Below are 24968 nucleotides of genomic sequence, written 5' to 3'. Positions count from 1 at the left end.
GGTATTTGTAGGTAGAAGGAAGATCCCATTGTTTTCTCTAATTGCTAGACTAGATTTACGACACAGAAAAACAGTATCCCAGTTCTTTCATGAAGACAACTTAGTATGAAAAAAAATTGATCATATTCCTTCAACAGAACTTAATCCATTCTCCTTGGATGTGTTTCCCCAAACAATCGGCCTGTGTCTGTGGTCACATTGTAAGAGGTTCTCTGAGAAGATCTCAGTGCATGCTGAACGGTCCTTACAAACACAGGGTGGGTGTCAAACAAAAGGATGATCACATGAGTGATGCACATCTGTGTATTTGTTAGTAAACACGTGAAATCTTTTCACCCAAGACAGAATCATCTGACCAGGCCAGAAGGAAAAAATAAATAACAAGTACCCATTATTTCTTCAAGTAGGTGAGACTGTAAGCATGAAACAGCTTCTTTTCCTCAAGTGAAAAACCAGACTGCCCCATAACGTCTACAAGGAGCAAAATAGGAATTTTGGGTTGACAGAGCATATTTCCTTTCTCCAAGATATGCAGATACGGAATATAATTCAAATATATTATCAGTGGTTGCAAATCTCTGGCAACATTAACCACCATGCGTATTGCAGGAAGTCAGCCTTTGTCTAGGAGTAGCTCTATGTCTCCAATGAAGTATTGTTGTTTGAGGAGATTTTAACTAAAGACCTTGGCATGACCAATTTTGATAAGTTTGTTGTTACAATGGGAAATATGGACTGGCAAAGTTGTGTCTTTCCCTGAGCCAAGTGATTCTATTCAGGCAGTCAGCCTGACTGCTGAACAATTTCAGGTATTTGTTTCTCCACATTAAGAACAGTTATGTCCTAGAATAACTGGTGGGGTTGCAATACCAGAAAGTGCCAATACCAGACCTATCTTTCCAGCTTATGTATTCAGAGCAGATACTGGCATTACTGGCCTGTTTCGCAGTCAAGACAAAGCAGAGGGGAAGCGGGAAGCTCATGACGTTTTTTAGGTGTCAGATACACTTGTTGAGTCTTTCATGGTTCGTGGGGCTGTTATGACGAAGCTCTGATCTACTGGTCTGTGACTGTGCCCAATAAAGGGGCCGTGGCACCCAGTGGGAAAATGCAAGCATCAAGTCCTGGAGCATGCTGGCAGGCAACACAGCTGCATTGCTCCCTGAGCCTCAGCACACCCACTCCGGCCTCTCCATTTTAAGAGTCTTGCCCTTAGCATCCAGTTTCTTAGGGGCCCCCAGTTCCGTCTGGTCTCACACTAGCCCTCAGGCTTTCCCCCCATTAAAGTCCTTGTTCTCCAATAAACAGCATTTACTCCAAGGAGACTGCGCAAAGCAAGGTATGGAAAACCTCATCTCTGTAAAACATGGGTAGAGAGTGGCTTCTCATACTGCTGCAACATAGTCGGCAACAGATAGCACTTGTATCTCTCTGGTAACTCTGTAGTGCACATGCTTAAAGAAACAATTAAAAAACCAAAACAACTCCCTCCCCCCAAAAGCCGCCCCCCCATCCTAAAACCCACCCCCTAAAATATTACTTGAGATTCATTTGCATGAATTATTAATCATCCCGGACAAACATATTACTCTAGCCCTAGCTAGAAAAAAATAACATAAAAGGAGAAAAAAAGCTTTTCTCACAAACTCTCGTTATGTTGCAGGAGAGCTATTGTGAATATATGAAAGTGAAAAAGGCTTTGAGACCTCTTTCAGGGAGCTAAAGCACATTTTGCCACAGTAAAGCAGGATGCAGATAAAGAAAATGGGGCTGGAAAAGAGGGAGAAAGTCCACATTTAAATGTGTTCAGCAAATTGTTACCATACACTATAGTGCATTGATGACATCATACAAAATACCAGAGAAAGCATGAATTACAGAAGGATATGCAGAGAGGCATGGAGGAGAAAGCATATGTGCAAGTAAACTACTCTTCTCTTACAGTAATGCCTATTTTTCGGGGTCAACCAAAAGCAGAAAAATTTCTCAACAGCTGAAATTAACATTTGTAATGGAGTTAAAGAGCAAATCTCTGGACAGATCTTCCTTAAGCCAGTTTTGTAATTTGAGATCTACAACAAGGTGCAGTGGAGATATGGAAGTGAACTGAAAAATGAAGTCTGTATTGTTTTTTCTGTTAATATTTTACCCTAGTTACCACTGGGTTTGCGAACTAATAATATTTAAGGCTACACAGAGGAAGCCTTAGATCTTTAAGGCTACATCGTTTTGGTAGGGTTATTTTCCTCTGCTGGTCCAATAGTGTCAATCACATGGACAAATTTCTGAGCGCATATAAACTAGGAACCACTAGGAGGTCTCTCATGAAGTAATATTATTGCTGCTGGTCAGTGTATGCCTCCAAACACTACTTAGTGGAGTAATGGACAGACTGCTTGTACAATGTATGTGTCAAACCAGCTGCTAGTTAACCTTCATGTCAAATCCTAAAGCAATCCTAATCAGACGCCTGGGACCTAAGCCTTCCCAACCAACCACATTATGGGTGACAAGAGAGAGAAACAAACAATCAGAACCACTCATCATAAAACTAATAAAAGCATTTACAATAGCACTGTAGAAAAAATGTGTCATGTTCCATGGTTTTTAGTTTCATGCTGGCTTATGGGTATTGTGAGTACTCAATTGGAAGCGAAGAGGGACAGAAATTAATAGTCACCAGTAACTCCAGGAATGTTTTCAAGAACATTCTACTGAAACAGTTTGGTCTATTGGCAAAAATGACAGAATAACTTCATATGAGAGAGCTGCAACTGGTGCCCAACGGAAAGATTGAGGAGATTGTATTTCTTTGTGATTTTCTCTTACGTAAGATGCAAAGAAATAAATCCATTCAGAAAACAAGTAACCTGCTGAATATAAGCTACTGAAATGTTTTCATTGTTAAAAGAACTTTCATCAAGGAGGAATCATCTTTGCTTGTGAAGATACCCAAAGTACATTTGATGTTCAAAGTCATCAGTCCTCAGACATCCATTTTAACTAGCAGTCAAAATGACTCTCCTGCACTCTATCATTGAGTGACGCACAGGGCAGAGGAAACTGTTAGCCTAATACCTGCCTCTCCTGCACAGAGGTTATCGGTGCGGGGAACCAGCAGCAAGCTTTACCAAACACATCCACATTCTGGCTTTCCTTCGACAGTGTTGGACAAGAGCTCCCCACCTCACAAGGCAGGGAGCAGCAAAGAAGAGTCCATAAAACCCCAAACTTGAAGACAAGTATAAGAATTTCAGAGTCCTCACATCCGGCCGGCGGTGTGCATGTCTCTCCCCCGAACCAGTGTTTGTTCAGTGCTCCCTGCAGACTGGATGTGGCCTGAAACAGGTGGGTGAAGCTCACCTCTGCCCAGTGCGGTTCCTGTTCGCCTCCACATTTAAGGCCAAGTTGTGTAGAAAGAGAAAAAGCTGCCACCACACTTGATTTCTGTTCTGCTGATGCTGTAGAGAACAGTTGAAACAAAGTTATTTATATTTCTAGAATTGCAACATACCACTTCTCTTTTCCAATAACAACTCAGTTACACTTTTCAAGAGCAGACACTTTAATCCCATCAGCATAACAAGGGGGTGCAGCAAGGGATGAGAGGAGAGAGGGAAATGATAAGTTCTCCAGAAATAATTGTAGCTCTAACATTACAAAAAGAAAAGAGCAGATCCTTTATGCATTGTGCACAAGAGGATTAAACTTTTTTTTACTTGTAGGATTTTGCAGAGTTTAGCCAAGTGCTGTTTTTAATCAGATTGGCTTCTGAGCCTTTCAAAAGCCCCAGCTGCATGAACAAACAACCTTTTTTTTTTTTTTTTTTTAAAAAAAAAAGCCCCCCTTCACCCCAAAAGTAAAAAAAAGTAAAAATATAACTGGTGATCCATCTGTAAGTGATTTGACACCGTGAAGGTCAAAGGGTTAATCTTCAATTTAAACCACACTGCTGAGACAGCAAAACTCTGATTTCATCTAGTACAAGAAAACACATTCGTGCACACACACACTCCCCCACCCTCCCCCCACCACATTTTCCTTCCCAGCATCTCCAAGATAATACTGCCCTTTTTATAGCCACTTTTGACAGTAAGCCATAAATAATCAGCCTTGGAGCCCTTTCCTACTGACTGGAGCCAATTAAACCTTAAGCAAGAACATACTTGAAAACACACAAAAAACCAAAACCAAGAGGTTATTTCAGGTCCCATTGTCAGGGAAGAAACATGGGAGTTGAGTTTCAGGGGGACACCAGACTCTATAATGCAGCTCTGGGGCAGAGACACTGTCCCTTCTTTTGTTATGTGTAATCACCTTGCAAAAGTGCCTCACATTATACCCCCACCTTCCCGCACTTTAATGACATCTCACACAAACAGGTGGGTTTCTCTTTACATTGCTCAGCCTGGGATACTATTTCACCTCAATAACCAGCTCTCTATTAGAAGTCAGGCTTTGTTTTCTCATCCAGAATTCCATATTTGTTAAGCAGGACTGATCATTTCTGGAAAACAAAACAAACCAGTCCCGATTCCTCCCTCCCCCAATCCCCAGCAGACAAGAAATCAGAAGACTGACTTCCAACAACTTTGCTTCAGTACACAGGAGTTCATAAAAGAGCACTGAAGCACATTATATGAACAAGATGTTTCAACTTAGATTAGCTCAACAGGGCAGAACAACATGGTTGTAAGGCATTCTTTATGCAATCACAAATAGGGGAGAGCTGCAACTGGAGTTAGTGTATTAAAGATGAGCTCTCCAAAGCCATCCCAAATATTAAGTTATATTAATATTTAGGCACAAATAGGTCTGTGCCATTTGTATAACAACTACATACTGAACTGACTTCAGAAAATCCGTGCGCATCTTGCATCTTAGCAGTGGTTCGTTCTCCTTTGCCTCAAGACTTACCAGCTGTCTCCTGGATTTAGAAGAGTTCGCACAGATCTAATCACACGTTTAAACACTATCATGCTTGGTGCGTGAGCCACAGATGGCAACTCTAGAGCTTGGTATCATCTAATTCAAAGGAATCAGTCCTGGGTGCAGTCCATACAGACTGCCCAAACATGGCTAGGTTTACATAAAAAAGGTCTTTCATACACTGTCCTCTAGGGCTGGGTTACAAACACCTAAATTGTCCTCAGAAAGCAGGACGCTCTCTGTTTTGCTGCTTGCTTCTCAGTTTGACCAGGCTTGTCCTTCCTTGTCAAACCTGAGACCTTTTTCACCCTCCTCCACACTTCCAAACCTGCTCAAGCACACACATGGGACCAAAATGTTCTGATGGCATCTAGATACCATGTATTTATCAAGCTATTATGGCTTACACTGAATGCTCCTTTAGATCTTCATGGTAACATGTCAGTGAAGCAGCATGCAAGCACAAGACCTTCTTCTGCAGTTACTGCAAACACTGAACTATACTTGGAGAGCAGAGTGGACAAACATACTACAAATGCTCCGAAGGGAATCCAGTTACTTTGGCAAATTATCTCATTTCATTGGCAGACAAAAGAGAAGATAAGTATATTACAGGGAACTGGTAATGGAGATTCAAAATCATGATTAAAGATGCTAAACTTGATATATATCTCAGCTGATTTGGTATCTGCAATTTCAACTACACCACCCTGTCAGGAGGACAACTATGTGTAAAAATCCTGGTATTTAATGTCCCAGTTCACATAGGAGACTGCTTTGGGCTTTTCACAAGCCACAGCAGATTTCTGAATATTCTGTCTCCTTCTGAAGTTTTAAATGGCATCTCAGAAAAAACAACTGTTATATGCTAGGATAGGTAAAGAAGGTCACATTCAAGGAAAAACAGTGGAAGGACAGAGCTTCTCCTCCTCCTGTTCTTTGTTGGTGTGTTTGCTTGAAAGGAGCAATCTGAAAAGAGTATTGGGTTTTGTTTGGTAAATAGAAGTTTTAGATCTCTATTTTCAGAAGAGTTACAAATCCACAGGAAAGCAAATGGGATGTGGTACCACAAGCACTAATTCTAACATTAAAAAGCAATTCTGAAGTTAAAAAGCACTAATGCTAAAATGCTAAACTTTTTAAAAATTCACACTCTACTGTGTTAATTCACTGCCTACTTGAGCTACTTTTTTGGTAAAGCATTTTCTTCTTTCTCCAGTTTAAAATGTTTCTCATTATTTGCAGGAGAGATTTTCGTACAAAGAACAGCTCAGTAAGAATCATTTCAACCTGCTTCCCCCTGCTTATAAAAACTAAGATCTCAAACAACTTTATGAAGGATATTGACATCATTCATTTTGTTTTGAAGTGAAAAAAACTGAGCATGAGGCAACTCACTGCCTACAACCTTCCAGCAGGCCAAGGACAACTTTCTAGGTTTTACGCTTTGACCACAGGCCTTCTATTTTCCTGGGTCCATATTTAGCCAGCATTTCCTTCCATGGGGTCGTAGCTTACACACACTTTCACTGGCTTGCAGACTGAAGTGGTCTGCTTGCATTGTCCTCACTTGCATTGCTACTGGAAAGGGAAATAGAGCAGGAAAATGATCAAGGCCAGAACTGATCTGTCAAAAAAGCTACCTTTACTATTGATCAGGCCATCTTAACTCATCTGATCCATGCCATCACATAGTCAAATTTATGCCTGTGCCAGCACAACAGCAAGGCAGCCTCAGGAGAAGAGCAAGATGGACTGCTTCCATCAGGGGCAAGCCTAGCTAACAGGGCTTTCATAATTATGGTTTCACTTCAGGGCTGATCTGCCCTCTGTGGCACCAATTCAGCATGGGATAAGAGCCACAGAATGGAAATGGTAGATATAATTTGCAACAGAGATAGATAAACCAATTTATGGAAAGAACTTCTGAGCCTAAAAAAAGTACTTTTCACAAGTTTCAGGAGCTTTTCCCTAGAAATGCCTTTGCCAAAACCAAAATACTCAAATATCTCAGAACTGGTGGTTTTCCTTTTGGTGGGGTTTTTGGGGGGGCAAGTTTATGGATTTGTTTTTGGTGTTTGTGGTATAACTCAGCTGCCAGGAAGGACAGAAAAACCAGGAGAATGACTCCATGAATTCTGCATCTAATTTTTTTCAGATGTGGTATGTTTCAAGTAAATAAGTAAATTCTTACAGTCTCCTAAGACTCAGGACTATTGCAGCCCAAGACAATATTTTTCCTAAACCTTGCTACGCTGATTTGACCTTCACTGCTACAACACAGTATCAGAGACGAACACTTTGCTACTTCCATACAGCAGAAACACAACAAACATTTTGAACCTTCTTCCCTAAGACCAAAAGAAGCTCTTTCTGTCCTCTACACTAACCAAGACCAGAGTTGTGAAAACAGTAAGTCAACACAAAGCTGGAAACACATAAAAACATTTCCTACTGCAGTTGCTTTTTAAAGGGATATCCTTAAGAGACTGTCTGTCTGAGATGTTAGCATGAATGCTTCAATGAGTCACAAGGAAAGGGCATTTTACAGGAAAAGTGTCCCATGCAGCATCAACAGCACACTACCAAAGCCTACACCATGAGCTGTGCTGCCAATAGCCAGAAAACTGGTAAACAAAAAAGTGACACAATTTTCCTGGAAGCAAATTAAAGGGAGACACAACTGACCTGACATTTATTCTCTCCTCAAAGTTAATACTCCTAATATGTTTTACACTATCAGTATACAGACATGCATCTGTCAAACAGCACCCCAGATATCAAAAGTTTTTTTACTCCTTCCAACCCCTCGAACATGGTGCTCAAAGGAAAATCAGTAATCAGTAAAATCAGGTAATACATCTTAAAGAAAACTTTGTCCCTCTGCCAGCTCCTTGAGTCCTTGGGCATAAATGTTTAAAAGATTAATTCTATTATGTTTTACCATCTGACAGAGGAGCCATTATTATCCTTGAAAAATAAAGAATACATTCATCATATATGCACATACTATACGTGGATATAGCACACTCCTACCACGTATAAGGAACTGTGCACCTGCCTGCCCTCCTCAGCTTATAGGCAACTTCTGACTTTACTTCACAGTTTAGAGATGGTTAAGGGTCAAATTTTGATCCTATCTTAACTGGAAGGATTAAAATACTAACATAAATAGCAATATTGTAGCAAAAGAATACTGGCATATGTGGACATAAAAACATCATTCTTTCTTTAATGACTAATACAAGTACCAGCAGTAAGTTGTTGGGATTTTATTTATTCACTGAAAACAAGAATACTTGCACACCGGGAACAGCTGCTGACTCATCTCTGAGGGCTGTTTTGGCTGCCAGGTGGCTGGAGGCACATTGTGCTACCACAAAATGTGCTTCAGCTCACAAAGACTAGAAAGTCACAGTCCCCACAGCAACAGAGGTTACAGAAGGTGTCCCCACAGTTGGAGGGAGAAATGGAAATCAAATTCAGGTCTTTCCAGCTGTGATTGCTAATGACCAAAGAATAATGCATGTACTTAAAAAAAAAAAAAAAAAAAAAAAAAGGCAGAAAAAAAAAAAAGGAGGCAGTAACTGAGAACAACAGAAAGAAGAGCATGGCAGCACAGAGGGAAAACAGGGAATGTCCTGACTCGCATAGCCTGTGGCTCTGCTGAACGGGGCAATATTCTCCTGAGCAAGGCTCCCTCAGCCAGAGCCCCAGCAGGCTTTGCAAAGCAATACAAGCAATGTGTGTGCTTCTGTAGAGAAAGGGTTCTCCTTGCACAAGAGCAGGAAAACGTGGCAGAAAGGGACATGGTGTGGGGCAGAGGAGGGACAGGAGGATCACCAAAGATGAGCACTGGCCTGGTCAGCAGGTCTCAGGCCCAGAGCTGCTTTGGGTGCAGGTGAGCCCTTCCTGAACTGTCTTGTAGCTCACAAACAAGCAGGCAGCTGCTGGCCTGTGCCTTCCTCTTGGGCTGAGCCTGCAGGAAGTGGAAGCAGACAGGCGCCATGGCAACAGCCAGCTGACTGTGAGTTGGGAAGGGCAGCCACCGGCCAGCGCGTTCCCAGGCCCACAGCACCAGCCCAGGGCACGGAGAGTTATTTTCCACCATAGAGGCGGGAAGGAGAAGGTAAATAAGGGTCCTGTATTTCCACAGGCTGCACCTGGTGCTGCCCTGCCCTCCGAGCTGTGCCTGGGCAGGGCTCGCTCCCCACCATTCTGGGATCCAGGGTGCAGCACGGATACCCAGGCCACCCCTCCACTGGTGTGCAGGCTGAGCACAGGAGCAGAGCACCTGGCAGCCAGGCAGCGGAGACAGATCTGTTTTCTTAGCATTTAAACTGGCTCTGAGACACTGTGCAGTGCACGGGAAACACCCCCTAGTGATTACAGCGCACCTCAGGCTTCCAGCAAAGTAAAGCTGTGGAAGTTCTGCAGGACGACAGTCCAGCAGGATGAGCGCAGCAGCAGTGCTGCCCGGGGGAGCAGGGGGCAGGCAGGTGCAGAGCCACAGCCTGCGGGCACAGCCGCCTCTCGTCAGCAGCTCGGATGACTCACAGGCTAAATTTAGAGAGCGATATAAACACGACAGCCGCAGCACAAATACTGCCCGGCAGATCCATTCTCACGCACTGCACCCTTGTCTCCTCGCTCGCTGGGGTCAGCACGGCCATCGGGGGCTTGCTGCTGCTCCGGGGCCTCTTGGAGATAGCTGCAGCTCTCCATCGCCAGCCTCGGGTAACAGGTTACATCAGAAAGACTAATTTGGGGTAACAGAAGTTGCCTCACTGCTTTATTTTTAGATCGCTATTCTTTTGGCTGTGGCGTCGTCCTCAGAAAGATTACTTTGCCACTGGCAATGGTAGCTACCATGAAAAAAAGTCAGCAAAACAAAACAGGCTATAAAAGGCTAGTGGGACATTCCCCTTCAGTGGCTTGAAACAAAGGACAACTCTGCAGTTGGACCCTCACTTCCCTGTCTTTCTACTATAAAATGTAATTGGGTAAAATGCAAAATGCACACTCCGACCATAAATAATCACTCCAAGCATCTCATCATCCCCCTAAGAGACAACAGTATCTTAATAAGATTGACCAATCTAAGCAGAGGACTGTAGGTCGAATCACTGGGTTCCCATCTGGGATCCCTGCATGATCTCAGACAAGTTTTAACCTGTGTTTCCTACTCTCCCACACTAACAAATAAGTGCAATATTAAGTGCAACTGTTCCTAAATTGAAAAATGATTTCTCAGCTGTTGCACTGTTATGAGTAGAAAGAACATTATCACAGCTCACATGGCACTGAGAGAGTTGAAACGCAGCACATCCTGCAAAAAAAACCACTGCAATTTCACAGAACAAGAAGCACCGTACACTATTTAAACCACACAAAAATGTATCAGGTGATGCTAGAGATACTGTAGAACAGCTCGCTGTATATCACTTGTACTGTCCCCTGTCGTATTTTTTAATGGAGGGCAACTGTGATATTTTGAGACTGTAGCTCTACTGTCTGAAAGTACCCCAGGTGAAGGAGGGATTCCCAGCAGCCTGTTATGCAGTCCTCACTTCTCTCCTGTCACTAGGCTCCCTTATCCTCTGCCCAGTTCCTCTACCAGAATCAGGCAAGAAGTTTTGCTTTTTTAACATGATCCACTTTCAAGCAGGAGAAAAAAAACAAATATAATATACTTAAATCTTTTGTCAGATGAAAGCGTAGAGAAAAAAAGAATAGATTATGCTGACACCAAAGTTTTGTTTCTTTATATAACTAATGTGTGACAATTGCATGCAACTGCTGCATCGAGTTCATACAGCCTAGTCTCCAAGAGCAGCCTTGTGTGGCTGCCTGAGGAAAAGCAGAGGGCAAGTACATGCAATAGCTCCCCCTAATACTCTTTCAGCATCTAACTATTTTGAGCTTACGACTTCCTGAGTCAGATCTGGTTTCTGTTTACCTAGTGATCTTTTCAATAGCCATAAGCTTGTTCCAGTTACCCCTGAACCCAGGTAAAGCACTGGGATGCACAGTTTTTCTTGACAAGGAGTCCAAGAGCTATCTATTGCACAAAAAAAGCCCTACCTAATTTACTTTGAGCTGTCTCCTTGACTTTATTTTGCTTTGTTCTTGTACTGGGAAAAGCAAGTTTATCCACAACTTCACGTCACTTCTGATTTCAGATTAATATTGCTGCCTTGTCTTGTATATTTCTTAGGCTTATCCATTCTAGCCCATTTTCTTTTCTCATAGAGAGATTTCAGTATCTTTCTTTGCCTTTGATCCCTTTGCAGTTCTGCTGTTTCATTTTTAGAAGAAAGTAAATCCGAACTATATGCAAAATTCAAAATATAGGAGAAACATGGATCTATGCAGTGGCATAATTGTGTTCTTGCTCTTCATTTCCATTCTCAGTGCAACAAAGTATTTTATTTCAAGACAGAACTAAAAGGGTCAAACAAGTTTCCGTTAACCTAATGTCAAATAATCAGCTTCACAGGCAGCAGGATTTAGGAAGCATCAGAACAGGTGCTAGGCAATGGGCAACAGGTTGCCATGCCATTTGTATGTATAAAGGAAGGTGCATTTCCAAGCTTACCTCTTTTTTTTTTTTTTTTTTTTTGGCAAATGATATTGAAGAAATCTAATTAAATCAAGCAAAAAAAAAAATCTGCCTCCACTTTCCCATATCAAGATCCTGATTCCATCAATTGCATGAACTCCTCTCCCAGCACACTGCTTTCCTCAGACTTACTATTCCAGTTGTATAGCTTTGCCTCTCAATTTTATCCATTTCATATTCTGCCTCTTCCCTGTCTTCTACACTGGGCTCACCCACTTACAGAATTCTTAGCCTGGTACTCTCCCATGCTGTGCTCCTGTACACTTGGCCAGACACTCAAGTCCTGCACCAACGTGAATCCCACAGTCAGCAAAGCTGAACTGAAGATCACTGCTTTGTACAGCAGCAGCAGAGACCAGCCCACAATAGCCAGAAGCAGAGATCTTGAGATGTACAAACCTATTCAGGAAACAAATGAAAGCACTTACCCCAAGTCTCAGAGAGACTGCAGGTACAAGTAAGGAGTTGTTGCCACAGGCTCAATTGCAGGCCAGTTTTGGAATTTCTACACTATTTAAAGTCTTTTCTGACTTTTTTTTTTTTTTTTTTTTTTTTAAATGTAAAGTCATGTAAAGGAGAACTTCTTACAAAAAGCTTCAGTTAAAAAAATTAAGTTAAAAATTCCCTGAATGTCCCCAATAAACTATGAGAGAAAAATGGAGAAAGCCTGCAGGAGTTCTGGATAACAATTGCACAGGTAGTGCTGTGTACCCATTATGCTGAACTAAGAAGCTTCAGACAAGACACCCAGGCTCTCTATTGCGTAAGCAAAGATGTCTCAGGAGGCCTCAGTAATTCTCATGAGACACAGAGGGGAAAAAATATGCAAAAATGTAACAAGTTTCACTTTCAAAGGAAAACAACATTTCCTCCCATACATTTTCAGTATCATTAAATTGAGACAACTGGTACAAGTCTGGCAGCTTGTCCACAATTGAGGGATACAGGCATCCAAACTCCACATACTGCTTGGGTCCACTGCACAGCAACAGCAAGAGTTATCTGCTGAATCAAGTTGGGAACTGTCAGAAACAAGATTTTCTATAGCTAAATTCATGGGAGGTTTTTTGAGCGTGGTCAGCATATCTTAATCAACTGCAGGACTCTTGATGTGTTGGAAAGAGGCTTTGTTGTTGTTTGTAATACACTTATTTACTCAAGAAAGCTCAGCTCTGATTCAGCATCTGGTTCTCATTGAGGGTCAGCTTTTTTTAAACCAAGCTTTCCAGATGGGTTGACTGAAGCACAAGGAGGTCAAGAGACTTGTCTGAGGTCATACAGCAAGTCAGTGGCTCTGCTTGGACTGGAGCCCAGAACTGTTCAAGGCTACTACTCCTTGACTCTTAAAGACACAACTTCATTCCCCCATGAAGTGATCACTACGAAGAAGACACGAAAAAAATGGTCCCCTCAAAGCTGCAGCTTGATGCGTTAGTTATTTGTTAAAACCTGTAGTGTTCAATGTCTGAATGGATCCATGTCAAACTAGAGGAATGTGATACTGATATACAGTGGCATCCACCTCAGTCTTACCTAATGCACATTCTCCTAAAGGGCAGCTCTGCACTGCTGCAGCAGTCCATAGTTTTCTACTCATATTCCATCCAGCAGCGCAGCAGGTCATGAAATTCACTGTCAGGCAAAGCTGAAACCTCTCCTCAAGGCAAGAGAGATCAAGTGAACTCAAGACCTGTGGAAGAGCCTGAGCACTTGTGCCAGGCCTTCTTGTCCATGGCAACGTCCCTGCTGACTGACCAACAGGGACTGTAAGCCCAGCTCTATTCCTCCTAACCACCAAGTACACCCTTCAATCTATGCCACAGGCTGGACCATAGTCAGCAACTCAGACAAAAGGCACACAGATACCTTGGCAAATGCATGCTTGCTCCAAATGAAGAGGAATGCAACTGCTGTTTGGTTCTCCCAGAAAAAACATGACTCAGCTCTGCATTGTTTTCAAAGGGACAGAGCAAGAAATGTGGAATAGAGGAAACTCTGCCAGAGGCTACACAGCCTCAGACAGGTAAGGGCTGCCTCTGAAGAGCTTTAGAAAACATAGATGGTCTTGCATATCATTCTGAAGAGCCCTTCTGAAACTGGATTAACCTCTAGCAGGGCTCTGATGCTCACAAACATTGAGCTTTGCTCAAGTCTTTCCTATAATAAATTCAGCACCTACAGAAGATTAAAGCCACAGAGTGCTAGGGAATGTTGTGTTACTGCTCTAGCACTGTTCTAAGGATTAAAAAGTCAGGTTTTAAACCACTGTATTCTGTTTAATACATTATTAGCAAATAAAACCCTGTATATGGTGTATGTGCCAAAAGCAAGCATAGGTGCGGCCAACTTTCTTATTCTTACAAGATGCATACCCCAAGTTCTTTTGCATAGCCAAGAACCACAAAACAAACACCACATAGCCAGAGAGCACAGGGAAGAGATAACAGTGATTCTCTAGGGCTCCCAGTGTGGGATGAGGTTAGATTGTGCGTGCAGCTGAGTCCAATGACAACTCAGTGATGTCAACCTCAGCAGCAGTTGCCTGTTCAGTTCCCTCTCACAGCCAGAGAACAACCAACAGCCTTTGTGTCAACACAGCCCTGCTGCTGCAGGAGCAAAATGAGAGCCATACCTGAACTGCTGGATTGTCTCACAGAACTCAAGAGCCAAGTGAGGACAACTCTTGAGCTGGCCATGTGACTTACTCCAACACTGAAAGTCTTTCCTAACTCTTGCTGAATGAGAGCATACCTTTTCTTTTCACAAGTTCACAGTTAAGATGTTTTGTAGTCTCCAAGAAGAGGCACAGCTTGTTGAAAACCAGACTTGCTCTCTCTCAGGACTTCACAAGACCACAGTGGTGTGACTAACCTTGTGGTTTTCTAAATCTGATTCTTTGGATCTGATCTGATTCTTTGGGATCTGATCACTTTGGAAAGTTGGTTTTGACCAGCTGTTTGAGACAGGTTGGAATGGGGCATCCAAATCTGTGTTCAGTTTTACAGCAAGCTAGATAACAGCCTGGTTTTCCATGTCTCAGAATGCTCCACAACACACTGTAAGCCACTCCAGAGGCAGACAGCTCACTTCTTCAGTGACAGGCTGGAAAAAGTCACTGCACACAGGACATCGGGGCTACATGCAGCCACGCCAAAAGCCATAGGAAATCCTCCATGCAGGGCTTGGAGGGGACTGGACATTTTAACAAAACACTCCATGGGGAACGGCGCCTCAGACACTAGTATGTGGCTCAGTACTTAGTTTCCCTGACAAACAAGAATCCCCCAGCAGATGCAAATGCCAAGGCCTATCCCAGGGTCGGGCTGTGGAGAACCACTGGCTGAACTATTCCATCCTCGGTTACGTTTCTGGATTTCTTCGGTTTTGTTTTCAAATGTAAATGGCTGAACAGCTCCCCCCCTTTACAACTTGTTGCTCTTCCAGTCCAAACAAAGACAGCAGAGCTCCTCCTCCGCCGGCTGCAGGATTGGGTAGTGCAGGCGGACGCCTTTGTTTACTAACTCTCCCACATGCTTGGCCGGCACGCACTGGGCTGGCCGGGCAGCCCTAGCCGCAGCCTTGCGTACAGCGCAGGAGGCTGGCAGCTCCCCGCGGCCAAGAAGCAGCAAAAGCCAGACCAGGGGCAGCTTCAGAGGGCCGCTTTGGATGGGCATTTTTGGATGCGTTTCCAAGGCATAGATACGAGGTAGGTTCACTCCCCGAGATGCAAGGGGTCAAGTTACAACCAGTTCCACCACTTCACTCCAGGGCTCCTCCGCTCTGGAGACATTAGCCTTCCGGTCACTGAGACAATCTGGCTGTAGATAGCTATTGTGATGAAAAGGTGGCACTGGGGAAAACCCCGTTTCAACCAACAGCACATGCTAAAAAGCTTGTGGTTGCTCATCGTTTTCTGTAATTTGCAAAATGACATTCATAGCCCAATCCACCTTTCTACAGGTTAATCTTCCTGTTACAGCTTTAACCTTCCGTTAAGAAGAGTCCTGTTTCCCCTTTCTCTTTCTTATCAGAGACAACTAAAACTTTGCCCTGCTACAAGCCACATCCTCTGATCAGGGCAGAACTCTTCACTTACCTTTGAGAAGAATTACAACGAACTGCAGTTAACAACACAACACATTTGGAATGAGATAAGCTTCTTGTCACTCTCTGAAGTCAGCAAGTGTCAACTTCTTCATATGCACATTTGGATACACACTGCAACACCTTGCTGGACTTGCATACAAGTAGGGAAGTGCTGCCAAACTCTGGTCACCAAACTCTGCATGGCTGGAATTTCTATTTGTTTACCATTCAGTAGGGAAGGGAGGGAGAATCTAGGTTTTAAAGGGACGTTGCTTTTATTTTCTTTCTTTAAAAACAGCAGAGCTCTTTTTTTTTTTTTCTTTTTTTTTTTTTTCTTTTTTTTTTTTTCTTTTTTAAAGCAAAGTAAAACAAGATTCTGTTTTTCAGACCTGATGGTATTTTACAGCTGTCTTTTGTTGTGAGGAAGTTGGTCACAAGTCTGAGACACTAGCTAGGACTGTCTCACAGAGGAGCTGCTATCAAGTCTAGCATGATCATAATACACTCTAATATTTGAGACAACTATCCCTAGACAACAAGAAGTGCCAAAACAGACTCTAGGCTTGCTGTCAGCTCCAAGATGAGGAACTGACACAAGTCACAGCCAACCAACTGTACCACAGAAGACATGATGCTGGTGGTAAGGAGAGCAGAGAAGAAAAGTAAAATGCTAGGGAAAGCATCAGTGACCCTGTTGCTGATGAACCAGGAGAGCTGGAATAGCAGACAACAGCAGCTACCTTCCCAGACAGTAAGTGCAGTTCTATATGTGCTCTTCCCTCTACCTGTCAATCTTTTAAAGAGAGCCATCAATCTAGCATAAGCAAAATACATAAATATACCATGCCGTTTTGTCACTGCTGGCAGCCTATGGCTGCCCTAGGCCATTGCTTAGCCGAAGCCTGGAGCCAGTCTTCTGGAGCACCACTCTTGGATAAGAAATACCCCACCTTCCCCTGAGGAAACACCCTACCCGCTGTATGTGGAGCCGGTGGAACTGGTCTGCAATGCACTGCAACTTCCGTGCAATCTGCACCTCAGTACGCGCCTCCCGCTGACCTTCCTGAGGCTCTTCTTGGAGATTTGGATCCAATGCAAAGCCAACTGGGGGGACATGTAAGCGGTAACCAGCATTCCCTACAAAACAGAGACCAGAAGAGTCATTCTTCTAGCATAAAGAATAGTTCTTTTATTCAGTATTACACTTCAGGCATACAGAAAGAGTTGCACGTAATCCTATTTATTATTTTTTTTTAACTCATTTTAAAGTCCAGTTTCTGAAGCCCAAACAATGAATGCACATACCATAAACATGCAGTACAAATTTAATTTGCTCAGCATTTAATTAGATTTATAACAATTAAGCATAACATTGTGTTGCTTCCCCTAATCAAATGACTGGTAGGATATTCCACTTGGTTCTTTTTGCTTGTTTATGGTTCAGGCAAGTGCAGAGCTGTTCTTTTTTCTTTAATGACAATTTCACATTTCTTCCAACATCTTTGCCTTAAGTTGCCCCCTTTTAAGGGTTACTGTATGTTTTCCTTCAGACTTTTCTCAGTCGTTTTCTCTGGTGTTCAGTGGGACTGATTTGAATTAAAGCTGGATTGGATACACAATATTGAGTGGTGTCCCATCAGTTATCATTAAAGTGCAACTTATTCAACAAGTTTAATTCCAGTAAAGAGCCTAAAGTCTGTACCATTAAGTGGAAATTTTTGCATTTTCTTCTCTTCATTGCAAACTTCAAGAGTTTTTCTTATGTGGATGAGTAGCACAAGAGGTTTAAAAAAAAAAAGCAGGTAAATGGTAGGATACGACAGATGGCGAACATTTTAATGCCTGGCAGCAAAATAAACTGACAGAATAAAGTGAAAAAGAAAAAAAGTAGAAGTATCAAGCACAGCAGAAGCAATCAGCAAGTGCCTAGTTCCTGCAGTGACAAGCAAGGATAAGAAAATACAAGTTGTCACTCTTTAGGGAATAGGACAAAAGCAAAATAATTTAAGTCTTTTAATTTAAAGCTCTAATGAAAGAAACTGCCTGGCTGGGGAAGTGCTGAAGGGACAGTTTCCTTGCTGAAAAGCTGGATGTTGGAGTGCTCTTACCATAGAAGAGTCTCCGGGGCTCTTCAGTGACTCCACAAGGCAACATAACATCCTGACTGGAAGAGGACGGGCTGAGTGTTTGAGTTGCCTTGTCCTGCTGCTCTGGTTGCCTGACACCGGGACCACAGCAGTGTGTGAGGGGAAATAGTTGAAACCTCCCCAGAAGGCAGCTGTAGGACTGGTTCTGTGTGAAAATGCCAGTTGCAGTCATCTCACCAGGCTGACCTGCAAGTCCAAAGTCATCAGAGTGAAACACGTCATCGTCCAGCCCATCCAGGCTAGAATAGTCCTCTTCCAGGTAGCTGGGGCGATCCATTGCTCCTGCAATAAAGAGACATTTGAGGAAACAGCTAAGACACAAGAATCACATCCAGGAGACAATGCCTTCTGCTCCGATAGTAAAACACAGCTCTTGCTTCCGCATCTGCTGCCCCCTCCCTACCAGTGCAGTCCATCTGGGTGGGCATGAGAGGTGAGAGACTCAGTGGTGAAGATTGGGGCTTTGCAGTAAGTCTCTGTGTGCCTGGCCAGAGAGAGCCAAATTTCACATGTCAGAGACTCCACCCAGGGCTCCAATCCCACAGCTGGTCACAGCGCAGGAGCCAACCCCCAACTTCAGCACATAGAAACTGAAGACACTTGACCTGAACTGAAGACCTGAAATGAAGACCAATCCCTCAAACAGCCCTGTGCCAGTCAGCTTCTTTGGGGCTTGCTCTGCTTTGGCCTGCTCTACTTGAACTGTATGGTTGGCCCCATTCACTTTTTCCCCCATCTGCTGAAGTAGAGTTCATAATCACAAGGATGCAAGGCCAAGTATTTAAGAAACCCTGGTGGCTGCAGAGCTCACAAGATCTGGCAAAGTTGTTCCTGTGAAGTTCTCCACAGCTTCTCCCAATATAAATCAACCTTCCCTTCAGCTTCCCACTTCTTCCCTTGGCTCAACTCAAGACATGTCCCAAACTTGGCAACACAGCCACTTCATTACCCCTCTTACCCCCAAACCTACATGCACTGTCAGTGCGTCAGTTTGCCCTACTGCTACAGAAAAGAAGGAAAACAAAGAAACAACAACAACAAAAAACAAATAAACAACAACAAAAAAAACATTTGCCAGTGTCAGGCTTTAAAGCAGGACTTCTGTAATCACCATATCAAATGCTCCTGAGCTCTGCTGCAGCACAAAATGGGACAAAGATGATGGAAGAAAGAACTCAAACCCTAAATCACTGTTTCAGAGCTCTTTGCAAACATACAGTAATTAGAAGCAGATTTTCCAAAAAGCCACAAGTCCCTTTACTGTTACCTGTGTATCTAACCCCATTGGAAGACAGTCTCCTAAGAGATCCATCTCCAGGATTTCCACCCAGTTCCAAACAAGGCAGTGAAATTCAACTCTTCACGTCTCTTCCTCTGCTCTGGTTTGCGAAGCATTTAACAGAACGGAAGACTAGCAAGAGGAATTTCAAGCCTGAAGGAGACATTAATAATAATTTTATAAGAATACGTTCAGTGCTCCCCTTGGATCTCCCATCTCCCCCCAGGTGAGCTGCACTGACACACCGGTGTGTGAGAAGAGACAAAGGGCTCGACCAGGGCACGAGCTTTGTGCACAGGGCCTTGGCTGAGGGGCATCTATTTGGGTTACTGCACCCCAGCAGCTCACTCGGCCCTCCACCAGTGCCAAAGGAAACTTGCAGAATGGACAGCAGCACCACGGATGGATGACAGCCACGCTGCCTTCGCGTAACATTACAACAACCTCATCAACGCTGAAGGGCAGAGCACCAAAGGGAGTCACGGGTCCTGAGACGGTGGCACAGATCTTCTGCCAGCTCTGCTGTGGGAGCACATCTGACGGAGAGGCAAAAATGACCGCGCATTTTATCTTCACAGCAAGGTTTGCCGAGTCTAATCCGTCAGGGCCCCACTGGGACACACGCGATCATCACAACGAAGTGCAACAAAGGCACCAAATGTTTCACAAAAGGAGGCTACAGAGAGCAAGATTTAGTGGTCCTCCCACAGCTGAAGCAGACTTCAGATCACTTAGGAAATGCTGCAGACAGAACGCCCGAGCAGCGTAGAGGACAACTTACCCTAGAGCTCACTTCAGTTCTTCCCAAGAGCCCCGAGCACAGCTCAGTGAGCGGCGGCCGCCGAAGCCGAGAGCCGCCCGCGGCAGCGCCGGACGCACCGCCCGGCCGCGCTCCCCCAGCGGCGCGTCAATGGGATTCCTCCGTGCGGCGGTCACATGCCGGCGCTGACACCGCGCGGCAGAGCCGGGGGAGGGCTCAGCACACGTGCGTGCCAGCGTCCAAAACAAAGCCGGCCGCTCTCGCTCCGGCACCGGCAGCGCCTTAACTCCTCCCTCCCCACGACACTTAGAGCTCTCCTCCCCCCCGAGAGACGATCGCGGCTCCGGCGGCCGGGCTCCCCGCGGCACCCCGCAGCCCGAGGGGCTCCGAGCCGCCCCAAGCTGCCTCGGTCCCAACCCCGCGCTCCTCCCCAACCCCGCTCACGCCGCTATCCTACAAGGAAGCGAGCCCCGGGCGGCCGAGAATCGCGCGCGGTGCCCACGCAGGGACAGCGGGGCGCGATCGGCAGCCCCAGGCGCACACGCACGTAACCGGCCGCGCCCCGCCGCACCCGGGCTGCCCAGAGGCGCACCCGCACCCCGGCGGCACTGTCACGCCGGCCCCAGCGCGTCGCCGCCCGTGGACCCGGCGGCGAGGAGGCTCCCCAGGCACTCACCGCCGAGCGGGCCGGGCCGGGCCGGGCCGGGTGTCCCGCGGGGACGGGGGCGCCCCGGCAGCCGAACCGTCACCGCGCCTCCCCGCCGCCAAACTGCCACCGCCGCCGCCGGGCGAACCGCGAACAGCTGACGGCGGCTCCGCCCCCGCCGCGCGCGCCCCGCCCCCGCCCGGCGGCCAATAGGCAGCGGGGGGGCCGAGCGGCAACGGCCGCCGCGCGCGAGGGGGCGGCCCGGGAACGGCTGAGGAGAGGGGCGGGAGAGCCGGGCCGATGGAGGGTCGGCCTCCGGGGGCGCGGTCGGGCCCGGCCCGGCCCGGCGCTGCTGAAGTGCTGCCGTTCCTCTTCTGCTCTTCGGCCTCTCTCAGCGCGGGGTTGGCGTGTTCTTAGGTGAACGGTGTCACTGGTCGCGCGCCGCCCGTCGTCGGGGGAGAAAGCGATAACTTCGGTGGGCCTTGGAGCACGGCGATTGCCTTGGCGGGAGCTCCCGCCTCAGGGAGCAGCCGGGGCCCGAGCGGGAATGATGTCGGTGCCGAGGCTGTCCTGGAGCGGTGCTGCGGGGCCGCTCGGCTGTACGGGCCGCGGGAGCACCGCAGCGCTTGGGCGGGGGCCCCGGGTCCTGGCAGTGCCGCAGAGCCCGGCCGGGGGAGCGCTGCGGGGAACCCGGCGCGTTGTCATCGGTTTCTCATCGATTCGTTCAAAGCGTGGGAAGGAGGCGCGAGGCTGAGGCAGAGCAGGGGGCTCAGCCAGCCCAGCTGCACTTGCAGCGAGGCTGTGGCGTGCAGTCCAGAGACGGGGCTGGTTAAAAAGGAGAGCGCTCCACACGTAAAACTGCTTTTTTTTCGTGCTCTATCTGAGGTGGGAATGAGGAGGCTTACATCTGTTAACGTTCAGTGGGACTCGCTGTGCAAGCACTGTTGTGTTTAGAGCCCTGTGAAGCTGCTCTCAGCCTGAGCCTACTGCCACAAAAGTGATCCCAAGCCATCCGAGAGCAGAGCTATTGGCACGGATGGGCTGGGAAGCCGTTGGCTAGGTTTGAAATTGATGAGAGTTTGACTCCAGCAACAGCTAGTTATTTTCAAACAAAACTTGTATTTCTTGGCTCTATATGACTTAGAAAATTCTCCTTCACTTTTAAAGAATGAATGTTGAGGGTTTTAGGCTCAGGGAATACTCTAGCACATTTGATGGTTATTCCTGCAGATATGCTGCACACAGAACTAAACACCTAAGCTAATAAGGATAAGTTCTCAACAGTGCCTCCTATGAAGCCCCCTCACTGAGAACATTAAGAAAAAGATGAAAGCAGAGACTCAATGTGCCAAACAACAGCTTGCTGTTGTTTTGCTTGCTCCACCATTGTCTGTAGCCATAGTGTCCCCTGAGCGCAATAGCACAATCTCCCTAAAATCAGAGGTGCATCATCAAGCTCCTCAAAGCAGCACCTTGTCAGGTTGCCTTTAAAACCTACACAACGAGATCACTTGGAAGGGAGAGTCTAAAACCCAGCTGGCGGCTGAGAAACGTTAATTGCTGTCAAGTCTGCCACACAGTTTTTGAGGTTTGTAACTTAAATTCAGGGGAGGGGTTTGATTGGAAACTGATTGGTAGCAAGGTGAGGTGAATTACCCCGTGTTCCTCATATGACATCTTCCTGAAAGGGTTCTGTGAGTCTCTCTGGTTAAACACTTCAGTCACTGTGATTTTGGATGAGGTAGTTAAAATTGCCATTAAGTCAACAAGCTAATAATATGCTCCCTCTCCAAGAAACCTGCTTATTTATGGCCTTGTTCATTAGTTCATTTTTACTCTTACATTTGCCAGAAGGACTGAGCTTCTTCTTCATTACCAGAGGATCACTGCACGTCTGACTTGTACATCACCATCAAGAGAGAAAGAAAAACAGCTAATTTCTTTGATTTTCATAAGTCTGAATCCTAAGTTAACAAAGCTTAGCTGCCCACTTTTGGCAGTCTAGGGAATTGGGAGTGGGAGAGAAAGGGAATGCTATCAAGAAGAACAACAAAAGGCACTCTATATCTTCAAGATGTTCAAATTTTGTCACAGTGATGGTCAGGCGCTGGCAAAATGCCAGATGCTGGAGGGCTACTTCTACTTGTAATTTGAATGTGCATTGCTATAAATAAAAAATGAATGCACTGCAATTCCAACAGCTTATGTCTTCCAGACTGAGTTATAACTGCCTGCTGGTTAGGCTCATTAACAGTAAAAAACAGTACCTGATCGGCTTTGTTTTCATCTTGGTAAGCTGTAGTTGGGGCCACAATTTCAATCCCCAGAGGCTGCATTTTGGGAACTCCTACTGTGTTGAAAATGTATGGAGACTGAAATCTATGTATATAATCAGGCTGGATGGTAAGAGAGCTCAGGAAGGATATTTGTGCCTTTCAATGATTAAAAAAAAGATATGGCAGCATTTCTAAGAGAGGGGACTCAGAGGGATTCCTTGAGGAAATTAGACATTGTTAAGAAATGGCTCCGAGTAAATAGACCGAAACCAAGACAGAGACAGTGAGTCTGAAATGGAAAATTGTGAACTGAGGGCAAGTTATACCACCGAGCTGGCTGCATTCTGCAAAGAGAATTTCTACAATAGCACGGAGACGAGTGTCTTACCTTGGAACTGGAGCCGCAGGGACAGATACTCTGCCAGATTTCTGTGCTCATTAATGTACGTGGCAGTAAGTTCATTCAAGAAATTAATCTAAAATCATGTGCAGTAGTGCTCCATTAACATCTGTGGAGGGAAATATCATGCCAGCCTATAACCCTTCGATTAGCCCACTGTTGTGCTCAGAACACTACTGAACAGTACTGCTTCTTTTGTTTAGTTACTCCATTACATATCCCCTATGTGTCTTCAGAACTGTTTCTCCTTATTTTAGTGACAAAATGCTATTGTCAGCATTGTTCTGTAATTGCAGAATGCATTGTAATTTTAGGCACGGGTCTTGCAAGCTGCTCTGCCTGGGTGGGCTCCTGAAATCCACACAGGGCCAACTTGACATTGGTGGGGGTAGTCTTTGCTAAAGCCCCACCTTTGGAAACCAAAAGCCTGTATCATCATCTCAGTTTTCATTTCTATTTTTCTAGCTCCCGTGGTTGCAATAGGGAAATTAAGAGTAGCCTAATGGATCATAAAGCTAAGCATGAACAGGAAAAACGCTTGGGGTTGATTATTTTGTTATCTTAAGGACATGGGGTCAATCTGATGATTTTTCAGGGGGCTTTGTGTGCTTAGAATTGGAAAACACTTCATTCTGCCCTGACACATACCAACAGGCCTACTAGCTGTGTTCTACTACTTTAGAAACATTTTATGTTGTTGTATGATGCAGAAAAGCCAGCTTGAATTTCAGGTTATGACTGTCCTTGCACATTCCTAACACAAGCTAACCTTGTGGAGAAAGCTGGCCTTTCTGTGACCGAAGGGCTTGCTGGGTTCCATGCACAGTGCTGATAGGCACAAGTGCTGCACGATTGAAAAGGTGTACTAGAGAGCAGAATCACTTTCTGACTAAATAATACAGAGAAGATATTGCTGCTGGAGTTTTCTTCTGCAGAGCCTTTTAAGAAGGCTCACTGGGGCCTTTTAATTTCTCTCAGAGCAAACCTGAAACACTCTTTTCTATCCAGATATTGGCAGTATCTTGGGAAAATGCTTTACCTTTTCTCAGGCTTGTGCCTGGTTCATACTGCAAGGACCAAAGAAAGCAGTTTGCATTTTGCAGTCAGTGGTGCCTATTGTCAGCTCTGCCTCACAGCAACAAGTCAAGGGAAACACCAACAACTGGGGCTGAGATGCACCTCTGTCTGTTCATCACTGAACAGTCTCTTGTATGCTGGAATCATACAGAGTTTTTTCTCCCTGTCTTTTCTTTCTTTCTTTCTTTCCTCTCTCTTCACAGAGATTTCCTGAGAATTTCACTTTCTCTAAGGAATTGTCCAAATCTACAGAGACTTTGTACAGAACAGGATTTCTACAGCATGCTAATGACATACAGGAAAGTTCCCATGTAGATTTATCTTCCTTTCCATTAAAAGAAACAAACAAAGCATTTATTGATTTGACTTTGACTGTTAAATTCACTTGTCACTTAAATTCTCATCTTTGGGTTTCTTCTACTGCCTGCCTTTTCCCTCTGATTCTGCATTCCTATCCACTTTCTTTTCTCTGCCTTTTCCTGCTACGTTCTTGTGTGTTTGCTTCTCCTTCCTCTGTCATGTTTCCCCCTTGCATTCTGTACCAACTCCTGCAGCATAAGCTCTCACAGATGCTTGACTCTGCTACTGGGACTGCATGAGGGGACTGTTCTAGATATTAACATAAAATAAGCATACAGTGTTTACAGAGTTGCAGCCTGTGCCACTCCTCGCCAAGGTTAAAGGAAAACTGTCTTCGGAGGGATGTGATCTGGCTGAAATACTGAGCACTCTCTTGAGCATTGCTA

General features: G+C 45.2%; 1 protein-coding gene across 5 annotated transcripts; it reads right to left on the bottom strand.

The window, feature by feature from the left end:
* Positions 1-1195: 1195 nt before the first annotated feature.
* BMF (Bcl2 modifying factor) lies at positions 1196-20609 on the bottom strand. 5 transcript variants are annotated; one of them, XM_031593702.2, is made up of 4 exons: positions 19052-20397; positions 17971-18066; positions 16611-16774; positions 1196-3461 (listed from the first exon to the last, which is right to left on the bottom strand). In XM_031593702.2, exons 2-4 carry the CDS (start codon positions 18059-18061, stop codon positions 3360-3362), a joined length of 357 nt encoding a protein of 118 aa, XP_031449562.1. In that variant the 5' UTR covers positions 18062-18066; positions 19052-20397; the 3' UTR covers positions 1196-3359. The 5 variants fall into 5 exon arrangements, with proteins under 5 accessions (XP_031449562.1, XP_031449561.1, XP_089997318.1 ...); XM_031593701.2 differs by having other exon boundaries at positions 17746-18066; positions 19052-20392; XM_090141192.1 differs by lacking the exon at positions 1196-3461 and adding an exon at positions 20500-20608 and having other exon boundaries at positions 12091-16774; positions 17746-18066; positions 19052-19216.
* Positions 20610-24968: the final 4359 nt, after the last annotated feature.

The sequence above is a fragment of the Phasianus colchicus genome, chromosome 5 (genome assembly GCF_987193195.1).
Source record: "Phasianus colchicus chromosome 5, bPhaCol1.hap1.1, whole genome shotgun sequence".
NCBI lineage: Eukaryota > Metazoa > Chordata > Aves > Galliformes > Phasianidae > Phasianus > Phasianus colchicus.
The sequence above is the reverse complement of the archived record's forward strand: the minus strand, read 5'-3'. Positions and strand labels throughout refer to the sequence as shown.

What these genes read in the sequence shown, in the direction of transcription:
- BMF (XM_031593700.2), bottom strand. Translation starts at nt 18,061, where the DNA reads ATGGATCGCCCCAGCTACCTGGAAGAGGACTATTCTAGCCTGGATGGG. An exon ending in GCCCCGGAGACTCTTCTATG is followed by an intron (nt 16,775 to 17,745) that starts GTAAGAGCACTC and finishes TCTGTTTTGTAG; the next exon opens with GGAATGCTGGTTACCGCTTA.